Source organism: Myotis myotis, unplaced genomic scaffold (genome assembly GCF_014108235.1).
Source record: "Myotis myotis isolate mMyoMyo1 unplaced genomic scaffold, mMyoMyo1.p scaffold_m19_p_8, whole genome shotgun sequence".
Lineage (NCBI taxonomy): Eukaryota > Metazoa > Chordata > Mammalia > Chiroptera > Vespertilionidae > Myotis > Myotis myotis.
In genome coordinates, this window is record NW_023416390.1 from 93,741,823 (window position 1) to 93,754,808 (window position 12,986).

General features: G+C 47.6%; 2 protein-coding genes across 7 annotated transcripts in view; both read right to left on the reverse strand.

The window, feature by feature from the left end:
- Positions 1 to 4,522, reverse strand: part of SAP130 (Sin3A associated protein 130) — a 95,572-nt gene extending 91,050 nt beyond the window's left edge. For 2 of the 6 annotated variants that reach the window (XM_036319358.1, XM_036319354.1), the window contains exons 1-2: positions 4,356 to 4,493; positions 2,733 to 2,899 (exon numbers count right to left, since the gene is read on the reverse strand). In XM_036319358.1, coding sequence (XP_036175251.1) covers positions 2,733 to 2,844 — 112 coding nt within the window. In that variant the 5' untranslated portion in view covers positions 2,845 to 2,899; positions 4,356 to 4,493. Of the gene's footprint in view, positions 1 to 2,732; positions 2,900 to 3,567; positions 3,747 to 4,355 lie in introns of those variants that run through there. The other 4 variants (XM_036319359.1, XM_036319356.1, XM_036319355.1 and 1 more) reach the window with 4 other exon arrangements.
- A 6,789-nt stretch (positions 4,523 to 11,311) lies between these two features.
- Positions 11,312 to 11,638, reverse strand: LOC118661044 (glutaredoxin-1-like). Its single transcript, XM_036318560.1, has one exon. The coding sequence runs from the start codon at positions 11,636 to 11,638 to the stop codon at positions 11,339 to 11,341; it is 300 nt and encodes a 99-aa protein (XP_036174453.1). The 3' UTR covers positions 11,312 to 11,338.
- Positions 11,639 to 12,986: the final 1,348 nt, after the last annotated feature.

Sequence of the window (12,986 nt, forward strand, 5' to 3'; positions counted from 1 at the left end):
AATTCCAGTCAAGGGCACTTACCGGTTGCAGCTTGATTCCCGGCCCTGGTCAGGGCACCTGTGGGAGGCAACCAATCGGAAGTGTCTCTCTCACATAGATGTTTCTGTCTCTCCCGCTCCTTTCCACTCTCTCTAAAAATCAATGAAAAAAATATCCTCGGGTGAGGATTAACAAAAAAAATAAAATCCTGAGTTTTCCACCCTTGCTGGTGTGGCTCAGTTGGTTGTCCCATGCACTGAAAGGTTGCTAGCTTGATCTTGGGGGCGGGAGGGACGGACATTGTAGGAGACAGCCTCCAATTGATGTTTCTCTCCCCGCCCCCCCTCCCCCCCAAAACATACTATTAAAAAAAATACTGAGTTTTCCAATCCACGAACATGACAGATCTTTACATTTATCTAGATCTTTAATTTCTCTCAGCAATGTTTTACGTATCTTTCTAATCTTAGGTCTTACACATATTTTGTTAGCATGTCCCTAACTTTTCTGTGGCCTTTTTTTTTTTTTATACCACTGTAACTGACGTTTAAAAAATTTCATTGTTCATTGCTAGTAAATAGAATTGCTTTTTGTATATTAAACATTTATACTGAAACCATTACTAATTTCATTTATTAGTTCTAACAGCTTGTTACAAACATTTTTTAGGATTTTTTGCATACACGATCATGTTGTTTGTGAATAAAAGCAGTTTTACTTCTGTCTCTCATTATCAATTTTTAACCTTCCCCACTGTCTAGACAGATTTTTTCCCCTAATTAAAATTTTATGGAAAATGGACAATTTCATAACTTTCTCCCAAATCTATTTGTTCAGGAAGACTTTGATTACTGACAATTTCATTAAGATATAATGTACTACCTGGCCAGCGTGGCCCGATGGTTGAGCATCGACCTATGAACCAGGAGGTCACGGTTTGATTTCAGGTTGGGGGGCATATTCCCAGACTATGGGTTCGATCCCTAGTGTGGAGCATACAGGAGGCAGCTGATCAATGATTCTCTCTCATCATTGATGTTTCCATCTCTCCCTCCCTCTCTGAAATCAATAAAAATATATATTTTTAAAAAGATATAATGTACTGACCATCTACCATTAAGCTCTTTTTGGAACCATTTATCATTTCCTTCCAGACATCTGGAGTTCTCAATTTCAGTTTATTTTTTACCAGAAAAGAATCTTGAAGCAATAGAGAATTGTTGTAATCTATACGTCTGAACTTTGAAATTATAGACAACTTTGGTCTGAGTCAATGATTTCCTTCTCAACAAAATCTGAGTGCAATTATTGCTGACAGCTTTTAAAATGAGCAATATTATTCCATGTAAAGAAGAGATGTTCAAAAATATTCTTAGCTATGCTCTTTTAAATTATTCTGTTTGAACTTATACCAAAGACAAAATAGTGTAAAAATATTGAAGGAGTAAAGCACTTTTCAGTTGCTCTACAATAACTTGCTGACTACTACTGTGTGCCCTAGACTGGTTAGCAAAAATGCAGGAGACAGACATGGTCCTAAATCAATTGTTGTGGATCATGGGAGTCAGCAAAGGCTTCCTAGAGAAAGTGACATCTGACTCAAAACCTTAAGAACAGGAATAAGCCAGACAAATAAGGGTGGAAAGGAAGAAGCAAGATTGTGGCAAAAGGAACAGAATGTTCAAATTCTCAAGGTCAAGAAAGCCTAGAATTTGTTATCATGAGTTCAGAAAATGTGATAGATACCATTATGCAGGAGGCATAGAGTTGTTCTGAGTTACTTCAAGAATAAACAGAACTAAAATAAATTTGTAACAAAAACTAAGTTGGCAGAGGGAAGTCAAGCAATGGAAAAGGAGGCTGAAACATTAGACAAAAGGCCAGAGCTCATAGGCAAGAGACAAAGACAGAGCAATTAAAGATGATGCCTGAGTTCCTGGTTTGAGCAATGAGTAGACAGTGGTACCATTTACCATGAAAAAGAACATAGCAATCAGGTAGCAAAGAAAAATAAACAGAAAAAGTGCTTCATTTCCCTTTGCAGCACCATCTTTTTACTTGATATCTAAAGAGAACTAGACTATTTGGAGTTCTTCATCTTCAGCACTGTTAAGTCAACTGAATTCTTTGCTGTGGGGGACTGTCCTGCATATTGTAGAATGTTTAGCAGCATCTCTGACCTCTAAAACAAGGCCTATGCCCGATCCACCTTTGGGCTCCTATTACCACATCTCTGGGCCTTAGGAAAATGAGAAGGCATCAATACATCTATAAAAATAGTTCTTGCAGGCATGCTTTACTATAACTTTCATGTATACACTAGTTAACAGCCGTGGGCAAACTATGGCCCGCGGGCCGGATCCGGCCCGTTTGAAATGAATAAAACTAAAAAAAAAAAAAAAAAAAAAAAAAAAAGACGGTACCCTTTTATGTAATGATGTTTACTTTGAATTTATATTAGTTCACACAAACACTCCATGCATGCTTTTGTTCCGGCCTCCGGTCCAGTTTAAGAACCCATTGTGGCCCTCGAGTCAAAAAGTTTGCCCACCACTGCACTCGTACATGAATGATGTGATTAAAACAGGAAAAAAAAGACTTGCTTAAATTTAAATTAGAATTGTAACATATCCTTTCTTTAAATTTGATAACCTAGTCTTTACTAAAATCCCAGAAGAAAATTGCTAATTTTTAATGAGAAAACTGGCAATATTCTTAAAACAGAAGCAATATAGAATATCACAGGTCTCACCTGTAGCTGCTGGGTTTATCAGTCCTGCAGAACCACTGCTGGCGATCTGCGAAGGAGCCTGGCTTAGCCCAGTGGAAGGAGTTCCTAACCGAGGAAACTGTTGAGAACTCATTTCCACCTGCAGTGCATACAGTCATATGGTTATTACTGGATTCTGAGATTAGAATCTATAATGAAAAATTAAAGTACCTTTAGTATCTATATCTCCCCTCAGAAACAATTACTGCAGCATTATTCATCTATAACAACTACTTGTGATCAATATACATACAGTGCGGAAATGAACTAAATTCTGTAATTTTGGATGTACGTAAGTTTAATATGGTGTTGGGGGATACTGGCCCTCCACAAATATTTTTGAGGGTTGCCACACTAAAACATCAACACTGAATCCTGCACAACAGCCACAACACGTTAACACAGCAGGTGTGCATCTGTAACCCTCACAAGCGAGGGGAGCCGCAGGAGTCGGAGGGGAGATGCCCTGTCCTAAGAACCAGAAGCCTCGCAGGAGGACCTGATCCGAGAGGAATTCCCACCAGCTTTCTTCTGCACCGGCTCCCCGGCCGGATTGCCTCTGCTCGCTTTCACAGACCCCTCAGAGCCAGAGGGACCGGAGGCCTTCACGCCTTCTCTAAAATGCACCCCCTTTTCCTCCAAGCCCAGCTCTACGGACACCCCTGTTCGCCCTCAGCCCACTCCCAGCTCCAAGCCCCCCCCCCCCCCCCCCCCCCCCGCTGAGACGGGAGAACAGTTTCCAGACCCCGAGGGCCTCCGAGGCTACGTGGAGCGGGAGCGGGCGTCCGGGAGCCCCAGGACAGCCGTGGGTCTCTACCTGCGGCCGCCGCCCGCCGCCCCCGCCTGCATCTCGCCGGGCTGGGGGGGCCGCAGAGGGCCCATCTCGGCGGCCGCGCTAAGCTCCGAGCCGCGGACCGGACTCCACGGAGTGCGCTTCGGCCCCGACGACGTCCAGCCCCTCCGCTCGCTCAGCCCGGCGCCGGGCCGCCCCGGGCCGCCCGGGTTCCAGCCCTCTCCCCGAAGCCGCCCCCAACACCCCTGCCCGTCCATTGGCCCCCGACGGCGCGTCACCGAGGCTGGCACCAATCCGCCGCGCCCTGCGCGTTCCGGTCCCTCCCGCCCTCCCGCCGACTGCCAGCCAATCCGGCGCGAGCCTGGCCGTGGCCGTCCCAGCCCTGCGAGGCGGAGCCAATGACAGGGGAAGACGGGCGCTCCGGAGCGGGAGGCGGAGAGCCGGAGGCCTCGCCTCCGCCGGGGTCTAAAAGCGGCGGGCGCAGGGCCCGGATGTGGAGAGTCACTTTAAACTGCTCCGGGAGCCAAACTCCCAGGCTGCCTGCCCGCCCGCCAGCCGCTCGCTTCCCCGCCAAAGCCCAGGCCCACCCGAAGCAACGCAGCGCCTCTCCCCTTCTGGCTGCAGGACGCCGGGTCCGCCCGCTGAGCCCAGCTCGCCACACAGCCTGGGTCCGAGCCACTGGGGACACGGCACCGCTGCCCTTCCCCGGGGACGCGCAGCGGGACGGACGTTGCAGACCGACTCGACCGCCCCGCCCCCTCGTCTCCTCCCCTCTTCGCCCCTCCATTCCCGGGCGCCCGTCCCGCCATTACTTGGGCGCTGCACCGAGTGGTCGCCACGCCGCCTCGAGCTCGTTCCCGTGCGCTCGCAGCTCGGGGGCCCACGTCCTCGGCTCCGGACCCTCCGCTGCAGCCGCCGCCCCCGCCGCCGCCGGGGCGCAAGCACTCTGTCCCCCACCACTTAGCCCAGCGCCGCTGCTTCCGCCGCCGTAACGAGCCCCTCATCTATTGGCTGGGGCAGGCCCCGCCCTCCTCCGGGGAGCCAGTCACCGCCAGTGTGAACGGGAGAGAGGGCGGGTCTGCCCCTCGGGGCCGCGAAGACCGGCGGGAAATGTAGTCCCCGGCGCTGGGAGGCGGGCTTGGGCGGGGCCTCCCGGCGGTTCGGCTGAGGCAAAAGGCCCTCCTCGATGTTCAGGGTGGTTCTGGCCCTTCCCTTTGCGCGTTAAGAAGAGTGGGTCCCGCCCTTTTGCTTCTGCCGAGGGCGCTAGCTTTCACGTTCCCCAGGGGAGAGCGGCGCGGGAACCGGGTGAGGGAGGCCTGCCGCAGCGGAGAAGGGGCCGGGGGGGGCGGGGGGATTCCCGAAGAGGCTGCCTTCCCCGCGCTGACAGTGGCACTGGACGCCGCCACCGGAGGCCACGGACGGCAGCGCCGATCGGGGCACACTGCCGGGTTGAAGCCGCCGGCTCCGACAGCGCTTCCGGCACCGGCTCGGCGCTGCGCCTGCTGTCTTTCCCGATTCCGGGGAAGCGCAGGGGGATAGCACTGTTTTGTGGGGCGGTGAGGGGGTGCAGGTGGGCGTTTATCCCGTGGGAAGGTCTGCGCCCGAGCTGCCGGGGCACAGCCGGGGGCTGGCAATAACCAGGACGGCCCGCCTTCCCGGGTGGAAGTGGAGGCTGGAGCTTTGTGCCCGCTTCCCACCCGCACGCGCCGCCCGGATGAGTCTCAGCGTCCCGCCTCCTTCCTCAGGCCTTTCCCCCGCTCGCACCTTCTTCCCTTATCACGTTTCTTCTGAAATAACTGCTGTAACACACTTTAGCCTCCTCTCCTTAGGCAGGCTCCACCCTTCTTTAAATGCGCCCCAAACTCGCAGGTGCCTTGCTCGACTTCTCATTGTCCAGCTTAGGATAATCCTGCTTAAAACCTTCTCCCCCCGGCCTCTGTAGCCACCCTTTTCCTGGTTCTCCTCTTATCCCTGTCCATCTCCACTATACCTTCTTCACAAAAACTGTAGCATTCCCAGCCCTCTTTACAATGCTGGACTATCTTCCTAGCTGGTTAAATGCACTCTCGGTTCCAAATATTGTTCTTGAAAATAATTCAAAATTTTACCTACATGGTAGTGAGTTTTACACCTACAGTTCCACCTGCTGCACCAATCAATACATGTGTCTTACAAGCTCCTGAAATTTAACATATCAATCACCTTTATTAATTTGCTTCATCCCTACTCCTCGTGATTTCTGGATTTGGTTAATGGCATCACCATTCTTTCTGCCTTTAGTTTTATCTTGTTTCTACTCTTTCATCTTCCAGAGTCACCATATGTACCTCTTTACCCGCTTTCCATCCCTTCCATAAGCCTTGGGTCACACTTTCTTTTCTTTTTTGTTTTTTTAAAAAATATTCTTTTATTGATTTCAGAGAGGAAGGGAGAGGAAAAGAGAGATAGAAACATCAATGATGAGAGAGAATCATTGATCGACTACCTCCTGCACACCCCCTGCTGGGGATCAAGCCGCAACCCCAGGCATGTGCCCTTGACCTGAATCGAACCTGGGACCCTTTGGTCTGCAGGTCGACACTCTATCCACTGAGCCACACCAGCTAGGGCTTGGGTCACGCTTTCGTTACTGCTTGTGTGGATTACAGGAGTGCTGCCTCTACTCACTCTCTTCCTACCCACAGTCTGCTCTCCACAGAGTTTTTTCTAAAGCATTAATCTGACTCCTTTTCATCCACGATACTCTAATTTAGAATATATTCCAAATTTTGAATCCCAGTATTCAAAAGCTTAACAATTTAGTTTCTCTGACCTCTCCAAACATTGGATCTCAACAATAGTTCCACCAATTCTCCACAGTTTGGCTCCAGGGTTTTGCCCAAGCCTGAAGTGCCTTTTCTAGACCTCAGCCTTCAGCAGTCACTTGGTAGAGTGCTTCCAATTCCACAATGCCTACCTAGAAAGTGTCAAGCAATGGTTGTTAGCGCCAATTCCATGCCAAAAGGAATCCCTAATTTGGGGTGCAGTGAAGAAGGAAACTGGTGCAAAACAGGTCAATGTGATACAGCACAGCTGTGAGGCCACCCTGGGGCCAGACCCCTCTCCAGTTAGAGAGCTCTGCTCTGTGCCAGCCTGCTCAGTGCTGTCTGGTCTGCTCTCCTTGGGGCTGGTTTGCCTCACCAAGTCAGGGAGTCATAGTCTTCAGTGAAAAAGAATAGTGTACGCTCTGAGCCAGAGGGGAGCCGGCTTAGAGATCCAATGTTTGGAGAGGTCAGAGGGACCAAATTATAGAGACAGAGTCTCTGCCCCTGGCCCCTGATTGGTCCATCCTCATGCAAGTGAGGATTCCAAATCCTAACCGGTTGATCCAAAAAGCACTGTATGGTTGGTTAGAAATGAGCTGCTTTGATTGGTCAGTGATGTAGCTCCAATTGGGTGGGAAAAGCCTCAGTCCTATTGGTTGAAATAGGACTACAGAAAGCCCTTTATAGGCTCAGGTGGCAGACAGGCAGCTGAGCACAGAAGCAGATGGTCCCTTCAGTGCAGGCTTTTCCTGGAAGTGCAGTGTGCCTGACAGGCCCAGTGTGGGAATGGCTGGCCTTTTTTTTTTTTTTTTAATTTGAGCCTAGTTTGCCACCAAGAGCCCTTCTTAGTAGGTATCCTCTTTCTCAGGGTCCACAAAAGAAAATTATATTTTCTAAGAAAGCTTCCTTGAATTCCTTTCCACAACCTGCAGGATACTTCCATGGAACTTCTTCAGTATGTTACACCATTACTCTGTTTATATCTCCCATCAACAGGAAGGATTCACTAAGTTACTGAGTATGATGACAAGCACATCCTAGTACATGGACAAAATCTGAGTTTACCTCAGTTACTGGAGACAGCCTCTGCTGCTGTATTCACCCAAGTCTCAGGCCCTCCCACTTGCAGGAAGATCGATGTTTCATCCACGGTTGTGTTGCTAGGATTTAGAATTCCCATCCATTGAACTTGGTTTTCTGAAGACAGCCTCCTTGTGTCCTAGCCATGCTGAACCTTTCTTGCTTTTCAAGTATTCAAGTTTCCAGCAAGTTTCAGGGGCTTATTAGTATTTTGGATTTTTGAAGAAAATGATGTTCACACAAGATAGTTTGGATGTATTGAGCAAAGGCACCATATCTGGTTGGTTCCCTAGAGAAAAGCAAATAACTTTTGTGGTTTTTTTAAGTCCAGACACCCCCCTTGGCCAACTCCCTAGCCAGGGAAATACTAGTCTCTTCCTGATCACTTATTCATAAAATGAGAATACCGTTACTTACCTCAATTTGATTGTATCGGTTAAATGAGCGACACATATAAAGGATATGAAACTTTTGAACTTGCTTACATCTGCTGTGTTTATAACCTTCATCTGTTTATTACCCAGGACAAACTCAGCATCTGTCTCCTCCAAGCACCACATTCTGTCCCACTGTCCCTATCCCAAATGTACATATGATAGTTGTGGCAACAGACCCTAGGATGACCTCCCATGATTCCTCTCCTGGTGTTCCTGCCTTTGTATAATTCCTTTTCCTTGAATATAGGCAGGACCTGTGATTTTATCTAACCAATAGACGGTGGCAAAAATGATGGGCTGTCACTGCCTGGACCATGTTATATTACATAAGACGGTCTTGCTGCCAGACTAGAGACGCTCCTGCTTGGCCTGACGAAGCAGCTGTATGGCTCACATGGCAAGGACTGCAGGTGGCCTGTAGGAACTACAAGAAACCTCCACGAGTTAGAGTGGCTGGACCCTAAGTTTTACACACCAAGGAAATGAATTCTGCCAACAATCTGAGTGAACTTGGAAGCTGATTCTTTCATAGTTGAACTTCCAGAGGAAAACCTAGTCTAGCTGACACCTTAACTACAGCCTGTGATACCTGAGCAGAGGACTGAGTTAAGATACGCCTGAACTCCTGAACACAGATATTGTGAGATAAGAAGTATGTGTGTTGCCCTAGCCAGCTTGGTTCAGTGGATAGAGCGTCGGCCTGCGGACTGAAGGGTTCCAGGTTCGATTCCGGCTAAGGGCACATGCCTGGGTTGCGGGCTCAATCCCCAGTGGGGGTGTGCAGGAGGCAGCCGATCAACGATTCTCTCTCATTATTGATGTTTCTATCTCTCTCTCCTTCTCCTTTCCTCTCTGAAACCAATAAAGAAGTATATATTTAAAAAAAGAAAAAGAAATGTGTGTGGTTTTAAGATGCTAATTTTGTGGTTATTGTTACACAGCAATAGCTAACAGATACACCAAGTGTGGGATGCCGTCTGATGCTAGGGCAGCTATTCTATAGTCTGACGGAAAGGAAACGTCTGTGCACACTAAAAAGAATACAGCTAACCAACCTCACTTCTCTCCAGAATGTGAAAGTAATGTAGCGAGATTAGAAGGCTAACAAGCCTGAGCCCCATGACAGCCACGAGAAAGCTGAACCAAGAATAAGCTGAAGCCATGACAGAAAAGTGTAGCACGGAGTACCCAGGGACAGTAAGCAATCGGGGACAGCTGTAGAAGCTGGAAACGTGGAGGGACCGATTCAATAGGCAGTGGGTGGGAGATGAACAAACACCTCTTAAGCCAGACTGACCAGCTACTCAGTCTCTAAACTTATCAGGAACCTCATGGGTCTTAACCTACGGCCTGCTCCTTATGACAGAACAAGCACCCATTTTTAAAGCCATGCATAATTCTTTGATAAATTCACATTAACCTGAGTGAGTCTGATTGTGGTGGCCAAAAGCTGAGACGTTAAAGCGTAGCATCTGAAGGTAGAGAGTGCAGAGTTGGTAAGGTGGCTGCACAACCTAGAAGGGTCCAGATGACTACCTTCTGCATTGCCAGATTTCATTCTCTGGCTCATGATCCAAGTTGGCAGCAACAGCTCTAACCATCTGGTCTAACACTGAGTGAACTACAATTCAACTCTGACACTAACCACCCATTCAGCACAGGGTCCACAGGTTGAGGGCAGAGTTTCTCACAAAGCTGCTCTTACTTCAGACGCCAGCCATAAGTCTCAGGTGATCCCCCGGCCGCTTGCACTTCTGTCTGCTATAAATGTGGGGGCTCGCACAGATTTGTTCAATAATTAACTAGGATGACTCAGAACTCAGAAAGCACTCTACTTATGATTACAGTTTTATTACAAAGGATACACACAGGGTGAGGTCTGAGAGGGACCACAGAGCTTTCATGCCTTCCTCATAGAATTGGGGCAGGTCACCCTACCAGCATATCAGTATGTTCACCAACTAGGAAACTCCTCTGAACTCCAATGTCCGAATCTTTATTGGGGTTTAACTATGTAGGCATGATAAAGTAAATCATTGGCCACACAATTGAGCTCAATCTCCAGCCCCACTTCCAGCCCCCTTTTCATTCCCCCATCTAAAGGTCCCTACGCTCCACCTCCACACTAAAATAAAGCTATTTAGAGGCTCACAAGGAGTTACCTTTTTCCCCCCCTTCAGTGAATAGCATGTACCTTTATTTATAATGGCAGGGGACAAACATGAATAAAGCTTCAACTTGATGTGTTCACACTAATATCATTCCTTAAGGACTTGAGAACATAGAAGAGAATTGGACAAAAAAAGTCAAGTCATCTATGACTGCTTTTTATTACCAAAATATATTAACCTTTCACCCTAGAGACTGCAAAAGGAAGTTAAGTTAATCTTGTAATTCTAGAACAAACTTCATAATGAGGGATTCTAAAGTTTTCATAGAGTGTGGAATAAAAGGTGATAAAATCACGTAAGACAGTGTTTCTCAAATAGAGCTACTTTCACAGACATTCTTGGGAGGGGAGGTTGCCACATGATCACAGCATCTGCACATGTACCTCTGAGCCCTGCAGACCAAGTAAAGACCCACTTTGCTTAACATTTCATGTGGCCCTTCTCACATCGGCCCTCAGACCCTTCCCAGAATTGGTGAGCATTTCCTATGACCTCCGTGAGTTGTCAAGGTTAAGAACACAAGTTCAGAGCAGTGATTAAGATAGGATGGGGGAGACACATGGAGTTTGGAAAAGCACATTCAAAATACCTATTGATTTCAAAATACAAACTATAAATTCAAACTCCACAAAATAATTTTTGGGCAGTAGAATAAAATTAACTAGCAATTCATCCTAGGGAGCCTGGGATAATCTGGTTGGGAAACACTGGCTTAGCGGGAGGAGTCCTGGCACACGAACAATAGTAAGAGCCATGTGCAAAAGAGAAAGAACTTTTGTGGGTCAATGAGGGAACCCTGAGCCGTTACTTGTCACGGTCTATGGCAGTGGTTCTCCACCTTCTGGCCCTTTAAATACAGCTCCTCATGTAGTGGCCCAACCATAACATTATTTTCGTTGCTACTTCATAACTGTAATGTTGCTACTGTTATGAATCGTCATGTAAATATCTGATATACAGCATGGTCTTAGGCGACCCCTGTGAAAGGGTCATTCGACCGCCAAAGGGGTCGCGACCCACAGGTTGAGAACCGCTGGTCTATTGAAACCCAAGGGCCAATCCGGAAGAAACCCAAGATGTCCATCCACCATCTCAGACCTGTGGTTTGTGGCAAGTGGCTCCACTTTCAATAGCGTTGAAAGAAGAAAAGCCTGTTTTTGCTGAGAATGCTCCCATTTTTTTGGTTTAGATATTTCAGAAGATTAAGTAATCAGTTGCTGGGTAAAGGTCGCCCCAGATCCATCCACCAGAAGTGTTGCCACCGTCCAGTGCTCTCAAGGGAGACATCAGCCTGGGTCTGTAATTACGGCTGTAGAGCTCCCATTTCTATTAGCCGCACCATCAGTTCCCCACGTCTATCCATCTCTACTAGACCACTGTATCCACCTATACACTCTTTACTGATAAAGATTCGAGGTACTGTTCTGGCTTCTGTGAGGTGTTGCAAATAATCTTGAACCCTCTCTGTGTTCCTGGTGACTGTGATATCCACAAATACCAACGACTCTTTTTTGAAGGGGCAGGTGGGCTGCACGAACACCACCATCCTCCCAGGCTTGAGGTGGCTGTCCACAGACTCCTGGGCTGGGCAGGTGGGCTGCATCCTGGCGGGGAGCCTCCACGGCAGGTATCCCTCAGGAGTAAGAACCGCAAGGAGTTACCTTGCTAGCACAACAAAGATGGACCTATCAGCCAGGAAGTTCCTGAAGCTGGATGCCAGGAACCCAGCCCAAAGACTAGACAAATTATTTACTACACCACACCTTTACTCCTTCATCTTGTCAGGAGCAAGCGGCAAAGAAGGCCCTGTTCTGTCTCCTTAAAGACACTTACTGGAAGCTGCATGGGGTATCTCACTTACAGCTCAATGACCAGAACAGAGCTGTGCTGCAAGGGAGGCTGGAAATGTAGTTTTGTTTACCTTGAAAGCAATGTGGCAATGTATCTAGCTAAAAATTGAAGAGACAATTTTTAAGAAAGAAGGGAAGCCTGGCTATTCAGTAACAATGAATGGTATTTGAACAGAACTCATGCAAAGGATAAAGAGAAACACAAAAGGTAGAAAGTTCTTTCACTTCAGCCTCTTTGGAAAGTTGAAATTCAAGGAACCAATAACACAGTTGTGAGCAGTTTCCAAGATAACAAATGCCAGGGTTGTGTCCTGAGCTCCTGGGGTCTGGCTGTTGCCGCCAGCAGCAGAGCTGAGCGCGCCCACATCAGAGCTTCCTGTCTGTCTGTGGGATCAGCAGAGACAGGAACGATCATCCCACAGCTGTAACTGTGCAGAAACACTGCACAGAAACTTCATTTCTTCCATTTGAAATTTTCTCCTTCTTTCCTTTTGGTTCAAACTGCCCTTGTCCATCCTCAGCCACTTCCCTCTCCCTTGCACAACCAGTCCCTTAGTCATCAAGACTTCAGGACAATAAGGTTTTGGTCAGTATCAAATAATCTTCTGAACAAAACCTCAGATCTGTTGACCACAGAAATTGAGTTTTAGTCAAGTTAAATATAATATGTAGGCAATGGTTGTGTTTCAGCTCCAGACCCAGAAAAGCAGACTGGCCTCACTGACCACACCCATGTGAAACCCAACAGAGCATTGCCTTGGCTGATATCAGGACCTCCCACCCTAGCACCAACCAATCAATAGAGACCATGAGCCTAACTCCCTCAGTCACCGTGATTAATGATTCCCCCTATATAGCCCATCCCCTGGAAGCCATAGGGAGCCAGGTCTTAGAGCAACAACTCATCTGTGACCCCAGGTTTGACATCATTTTCTTTTTATTTATTTATTTATTTATTTATTTATTTATTTATTTTTATTGCTTAAAGTATTACAAAGAGTATTACATATGTCTCCCTTTTTTCCCCCCTGCCCTTGACAATCCCCTGGCCTCCCTACCCCCCAGTGTCTTATGTCCATTGGTTATGCTTATATGCAAGGC

Excerpts from the sequence above, each read along its gene's own strand:
- LOC118661044 (XM_036318560.1), bottom strand. The coding sequence starts at position 11,638 with ATGCAGCCCACCTGCCCAGCCCAGGAGTCTGTGGACAGCCACCTCAAG.